This window comes from Salvelinus namaycush, chromosome 2, assembly GCF_016432855.1.
Source record: "Salvelinus namaycush isolate Seneca chromosome 2, SaNama_1.0, whole genome shotgun sequence".
Classification (NCBI taxonomy): domain Eukaryota; kingdom Metazoa; phylum Chordata; class Actinopteri; order Salmoniformes; family Salmonidae; genus Salvelinus; species Salvelinus namaycush.
Window position 1 is genome coordinate 31,997,835 of NC_052308.1, and position 7,288 is coordinate 32,005,122.

A 7,288-nucleotide genomic window follows, 5' to 3' on the forward strand; every position below is an offset into this window, starting at 1 on the left:
AAAGCAGGTTTATGATTAGCGCAGTGCTGTCAATGGACTCACTCATATCAACACGTATGCCTCAGATATTTTTGGTATATCATTCGCAAATTTTACAATGTGGTGAATAGCTTCTTGTTTAGGAAAGTTATCACACAGGTCAAATTAGCTGTAGAATGTCATAAGTTATGGGCCTGTGAAAGCCAATTTGGGATTTCCACACTGAGGGAGTATGCACTGATGCAGTCACCCATCCACTATGTGCCACCGAGGTGCCAGTGACTGGGCTGCTGAGGCGAGAGGAGTGGGATTGGTCTATGGTGGTCGAACCCCTTTCATCTGCTCTCCCAGCCCAGTGAGGGTGCATGCCACTGAGGCACACACACCATGACCAGGGGGCGTACACCAGCTGAGACCAGGCTAGACCTGGAGGACATAGAGGAGCAGGGGATCCCTCCAGGCAGACACACTGCAGAGGGACTACTGGAGGAAGTAGTGGAGGTAGAGGCAGAGGAACCAGCTCAGGAGGAGGACTCCACCCACAGTGACACCAGGTCTCTGGTCAAGAACAGGGACCCAAGGGGAGTCAACAAGTATCTAAAGGTAACTGACACACACAGCAGCACAGCCCGGTAAACAGTGAGGTACAGTGCCTTGCAAAACTATTTATCCCCTTTAGAATTTTTTTCCTATTTTGTTGCATTACAACCTGTAATTTAAATAGATTTTTATCTGGATTTCATGTATTGGACATGCACAAAATAGTCCAAATTGGTGAAGTGAAATGAAAAAAATAACTTACTTGGTTCAAAAAAGTAAAAAAGTAAATAAATGGAAAAGTGGGACGTGCATATTATTTCACTCCCTTTGCTATGAAGCCCCTAAATAAGATCTGGTGCAACCAATTACCTTCAGAAGTCACATAATTAGTTAAATACAGTCCACCTGTGTGCAATCTAAGTGTCACATGATCTCAGTATATATACAGCTGTTCTGAAAGGCCCCAGAGTCTGCAACAACAGTAAGCAAGGGGCACACCAAGCTAGCGGCACCATGAAGACCAAGGTGCTCTCTAAACAGGTCAGGGACAAAGTTGTGGAGAAGTATAGATCAGGGTTGGGTTATAAAAAAATATCTACAACTTTGATCATCCCACAGAGCACCATTTACTCTATTAGAATTTTTTTTAAAGAGTATGGCACCACAACAAACCTGCCAAGAGAGGGCCGCTCACCAAAACTCATGGACCAGGCAAGAAGTGCATTAATCAGAGAGGCAACAAAGAGACAACTGATAACCCTGAAGGAGCTGCAAAGCTCCACAGCAGAGATTGGAGCATCTGTCCATAGGACCACTTTAAGCCACACACTCCACAGAGCTGGGCTTTATGAAAGAGTGGCCAGAAAAAAGCCATGGCTTAAAAAAATAAGCAAACACGTTTGGTGTTCGCCAAAAGGCATGTGGGAGACTCCCCAAACATATGGAAGAACGTACTCTGGTCAGATGAGACTAAAATGTAGCTTTTTGTCCATCAAGGAAAACGCTATGTCTGGCGCAAACCAAACATCTCTCATCACCCCGAGAACATAATCCACACAGTGATGCATGGTGGGGGCAGCATCAGTCATGCTGTGGGGATGTTTTTCATCGGCAGGGACTGGGAAACTGGTCGGAATAGAAGGATTGATGGATGGCGCTGAATACAGGGAAAATCTTGAGGGAAACCTGTTTCAGTCTTCCAGAGATTTGAGACTGGGGCGGAGGTTCAACTTCCAGCAGGACAGTGACCCTAAGCATACTGCTAAAGCAACACTTGAGTGGTTTAAGGGGAAACATTTAAATGTTTTGGAATAGCCTAGTCAACGCTCAGACCTCAATCCAATTGAGAATCTGTGGTATGACTTAAAGATTGTTGTACACCAGCGGAACCCATCCAACTTGAAGGAGCTGGAGCAGTTTTGCCTTGAAGATTGGGCAAAAACCCAGTGGCTAGATGTGCCAAGCTTATAGAGACATACCCAAAGAGACTTGCAACTGTATTTGCTGCAAAAGGTGGCTCTACAAAGTATTGACTTTGGGGGGGTGAATAGTTATGCACACTCAAGTTTTCTGTTTTTTTGTCTTATATCTTGTTTGTTTCACAATGAAAAATATTTTGCATCTTCAAAGTGTTAGGCATGTTGTGTAAATCAAATGATACAAACCCCCCAAAAATCTATTTTAAATCCAGGTTGTAAGGCAACAAAATAGGAAAAATGCCAAGGGGGTGAATACTTTTGCAAGCCACTGTAAAGTGGAGGTTTAGACAGACAGTACTCTATGGGACATAAAAGCACTACGTGTGTTTGCACATACTCCACATACAGTACCACACATCCCCTGTCTGTTGACTCCAGATAACGGAAGGGCAGGTTTAAACACAGGGACGAAGTAAGAGAGACACTTTGGAAACAATCACATAATGATGTTCTGACATACTCTGGAAATGTTATAGTTGAGATAGGAACTAATTTGGAAAGATTTCGGTCGCATACATAGTGCTGTGTACACCATGAGCCATTAATGGTAAACTTGTTATGTAATGTCTGTACAATGTATACATTGTTCAGTGGTATGGATTAACTGCCTAGGATTTTATTGAGATGAGCACTCATTTATCTTAATGCCCATATCTTTAATGGTACACTGAACATACATCTGGAGGCAATAGGAAGGGAGATCTGCCATCCAACGAAGTGGAATCTGATGTTGGAAAGCAGTGTGTTGAGCGATGCTGACCTCGTGTGGACACAGTTCGAACTGTGCCTTGTGTATCATCTCAAAGATCAGTACTCCTTTCCCACTTCAAGGCTCTATTTAATCTGTTTCGCTGAAGTGTTACAGATTGGGCAATAGAAATGTAAAGGTAATTGCCGATTGAGCTGACATATGCAGCGTTTACTGTGAATGCAGTCTCTGCTAAAACGGGAGCGTTGACTTTAAATTTGAATCACACAGTAATGCTGACCTTCAGTGATACAGATTGAATAGAGCCTTAAGTCTCATTGTAATGTGGTTACTTCAGTAAGTGCTACAATGGTTCTATGGTTCCCCTGCATCCGTTCTGAATGTTATTGGTGAGAAAATACCGTTTTTATGGAGAACCTCCTTTTTCTGACCATACCTATACATAGACCTTCACTAAAGCCCCATGCTAAAGAGAGCTTCCACCAGGTCGTGCCCAGACTGACTGTATACTCTGTGTCTCCTGAGGTGACCTTTGAGGACGTGATAGCAGAGCCCCCCTCGGTGCGGAGCTTCGATAAGGTGTGGCTGTGGAGCCACGCCCTATTTGAGGTGTCCCGTCTCTGGTGCTACCGGCTCATCTCCCTCCTCCTGGCCGTGCCCGTCTCTCTGGTAGCAGGGATCCTCTTCGCTGTCTTCAGCTGCCTACATATCTGGTGGGTCCTCTCACCTTTGAACTCCTTTGACGTGATCTACTCAATGTTTTCAGTTTGATGGAGTTGAACAATGTGCTTGTGGTTTCAATGCATGGTGTATAGTACAAGGGCTCTATTCAATCCGTATTGTGGAAGTTCAGCTTTACAGCGAGATTTAAATTTAAAGGGCAATGTTGCCACTTTAGCGGAGACTGCATTCATGGTAAACGCTGCATACAGTATGTCGGCTCAATCGGAAGTTACCTTTACTTTTCTATCTTGGAATCTGTAACGATTCAGCTTTACAGATTGAATAGAGCCCTAAATTATCTTAAAGTGACATTGACCTAGCCTGTTTGTGCTCACTCTTTGTCTGTTTGTCCGTTTCCAGGCTGATCATGCCATTTATTCAGCTCTTCCTGATCAACATGCACTGGGTTCAGACTGTGTGGGGCAGTGTATTGGACATTGCCATCGCTCCCTTCTTTAAGAGTATGGGGAAGTGCTGCGGTCGCATCAATGTCCGACTGGCCAGGGACTGATGTTGGGCTCTTCTATGGGAGTGTGGAGGGAGTGTGGAGGGAGTGTGGATGGAGTGGGCTGGGTTGGGTTGACGCACACTACATATGAACTGGTTGTTTGCAATCATGTCTCAATCTCTAAGAAAAATAATGTTGCTGCCTTCTACTCTGCAAAGAACAAATTGAAAAATGTAGAACTTGTCATTTTTTTGTAAATATGTGAAATTAAGTTACATGAATTAGACAGTATCTAAAAATTATGTAATTTATGTGTTTGTAACGGTTTTCTTCCATTGGTGAAGGAGAGGACCAAAATGCAGCGCGGCTAGTGTTCAACATGTTTAATAAACAAAGAGACGATAACGTGAACACTATACAAAATAAAAAATAACAACCGTGAAACCCGAGACAGTCCTATCTGGTGCAGAACACAAAGACAGAAGACAACCACCCACAAACCCCAACACAAAACAAGCCACCTAAATATGGTTCCCAATCAGAGACAATGACAAACACCTGCCTCTGATTGAGAACCATATCAGGCATACATAGAAATGGACAAACTAGACACACAACATAGAATGCCCACCCAGCTCACGTTCTGACCAACACTAAAACAAGTAAAACACACAAGAACTATGGTCAGAACGTGACAGTGTTTTCTATTTTGCTTAGTACATTCAGAACTATTATTGGTAACGGACTATCGGACTCAATTTAATCTCTAAACCAAAACTTGAAAGAAAGTTGTTAGCAATTTAGATTAAACATAATGCAGCACACACACACACACACACACACACACACACACACACACACACACACACACACACACACACACACACACACACACACACACACACACACACACACACACACACACACACACACACACACACACATTCCATATGCTGGTGTAAAGGAAAAATTCCTCCTGACAGCACAGATTATGTGGCCAGTGATGCATGTATATCCCCAGTAAAATAGGGGTATGGAATTACATTTCCTCCACTGACTGGCCAATTATTTTTCTGTCTCAGGAAAATAATGGTTCAGGGTTTAAAAATGAATGCGATTTCTTTGTTCCAGAGTGATGTTGTCAAGAGAGTGTGTAAATTCTGCTGATCTGATGCATCCTCTTAACCGAGGTGCCGTAATTACTGGTTGTGTCATCTAGTTGTGCCTGTTAGAATTTAGAATCCAGGTAGATTCAAAGCTCAGTTTGAGATTAAAATCTATCTGCCCATGTTTAGTAGAACAGAAGTAAGAGCATAGTTGCAGGTTCTAAAATTGGCTCAAACTGAGCTACTAATTTGTTTCTGGACCTACAGTATCGGCTTAGGCAATTATACCTACAAACTGCCCTAGCAGTTCAAATTATGCAAATGCCTCATTGGGATTTCTAGCCTTTCGCAAACACTGCAATTCTCTGGAGCATGGATCTGTTCGGAGATACAGTAGGCGAAAGGGCCAAACTTGTGAAGCAACTCCTTTTGTGATACATTTGGTTCATTTTCAAGGGAAATTGCTGTGACCCGTACATATACCCCAGGGATACATTCTTCAACTTCAACTGGGATTGCAATAAAAAACTTTAGTTATCTGATGGACTGTACTGTTCAGTAAAGAAGTCAACAGCAATGTCAAAACATCTAGGAATCTTAGATGACCAATTGTACTGCTTTGCTTTGTGTTTTCTCCTTTGTAGCCTGTCTGTGTAGTGTGCCGTCTATCTATCTATCTATCTATCTGCCTGCCTGCCTGCCTGCCTGCCTGCCTGCCTGCCTGCCTGCCTGCCTGCCTGCCTGCCTGCCTGCCTGCCTGCCTGCCTGCCTGCCTGCCTGCCTGCCTGCCTGCCTGCCTGTCGGTCTGTCGGTCGGTCTGTCGGTCTGTGTTGTGTGCCAGTTGTCTATCTGTCTGTCGGGCAGGACCTGCTGCAGTCAGTTTACAGTATTGACACACAGGAGACACAGACGTGTGCACTGTGACACTCAGGGATCTATTTCTGTCCCGTCTATTCCTATGTGCCCCGACCCCCAGACACCGGCCCCCAGCCCCACTACTCCTTTCACACCATGCTGAGAATATACTCCTCTAATTGGGTTGGCTCCTGCTCACACGCACTCTGATCCCATTCCACCACTCTCGCTCATTCTCTCCCTTTCTCCCTCTATCTGTCTCTCTGTCCAAAGGGAACTGGGGCAGGGAACATTATCAAGCCACTGCTCTGCTGTAAAGTCACACTTCATCCATGCAGTCTTTTTTGCATACTACTGGACAGTGTCTGTTATGTAGATAAATAGCAACAGGTTTACAATAGTGATAATCTGTTATTACTGTTACTTGCTTAGCTTCCTCTTCTTTCCCCCCTTATCTTCCTCCCTATTTTCCATATCATCATAATGTATCTATGGTCTTGTTTATGCAACAAGCAAATATAGAATGTAATGACTGATTAAGACAACTGTAACAAGGAATCCTACAGTAAATCAGATAATCAATTTATTTTGAGAGAGTATTGACTTTTATAGGGGAATGTAGACAGTTGGACACATCTGACTCAGTAAATGATGATAGATGCCACTTGAAATTCTTTCTTGTGTAATGATGTCATAATTTCAAATAATGTGCATGTGAGAGTGACCACTATTTTTTGGGGTTCACTATGGGTCATAAGGCCCGAGGGGGTGTGGTATATGGCCAATAACAGCAAAATGTGAGACTTGTGCCAGGGGTTGTACTGTACATTTCCAATAGTCACAGTGTGCATGTCAACATCACAGGGTTGTTTCACTTCAGAACCTTATCACGGGTCAGTTAAGGACGGTGGTTGCTATGACATTAGTTGCTTGTTTTTCGAACAACATTACTGTATCTTTATTATTATTTATCATCTTTGAAAGTTATTCAATGTATCTTCCTACATTTGTTGATTAAGGCAGGTAAAACTAAGGTTTTAACTTTGAAGAAGTGACTATACAAGTGTTTGTAGTGAGGAGAGTAACCAGCATGTTTTCGGGGACACATGTTGTCATATTTGGTCTCTTAGCCTACTGTTCATTCTGTATAGTATTACGTAACTATCCATGTAAGTCTGGTAAAGTGCTGCAGTACAAATGCAGGTGAATAAGAGAAGCAATGGGAGGAAGAATGCAAGAAGACAACAGTTGAGGTGGGAGCTCTGGCTTGTTTTTTCGTACTGTTCCAACCATCGTCAGCTTCCTCTTGAGGAGCTCCTGTCCCAGCTTGTGCGAAGTAAAAAAAGTTATCGCATGTGATGTTGTGGCCACTGGGTCCCTGTGTCACGTTCAGGACAACCCGCATCCCTTGATTCTTGTAAGGGGCTCCTCCATCTGGCTTCCCCATATA

At 43.4% G+C, this 7,288-nt stretch overlaps 1 protein-coding gene across 1 annotated transcript; it reads left to right on the forward strand.

Annotated features, from left to right (window-relative positions):
* Window positions 1-366: 366 nt before the first annotated feature.
* Window positions 367-3,940, forward strand: LOC120021261 (caveolin-2-like). The gene is made up of 3 exons (XM_038964935.1): window positions 367-582; window positions 3,232-3,419; window positions 3,790-3,940. Exons 1-3 carry the CDS (start codon window positions 367-369, stop codon window positions 3,938-3,940), a joined length of 555 nt encoding a protein of 184 aa, XP_038820863.1.
* The last annotated feature ends 3,348 nt before the right edge of the window (window positions 3,941-7,288 follow it).

Excerpts from the sequence above, each read along its gene's own strand:
- LOC120021261 (XM_038964935.1), top strand. The coding sequence starts at position 367 with ATGACCAGGGGGCGTACACCAGCTGAGACCAGGCTAGACCTGGAGGAC. Across the intron at positions 583-3,231 it reads GAGTCAACAAGTATCTAAAG|GTGACCTTTGAGGACGTGAT; the intron begins GTAACTGACACA and ends GTGTCTCCTGAG. Across the intron at positions 3,420-3,789 it reads TTCAGCTGCCTACATATCTG|GCTGATCATGCCATTTATTC; the intron begins GTGGGTCCTCTC and ends GTCCGTTTCCAG.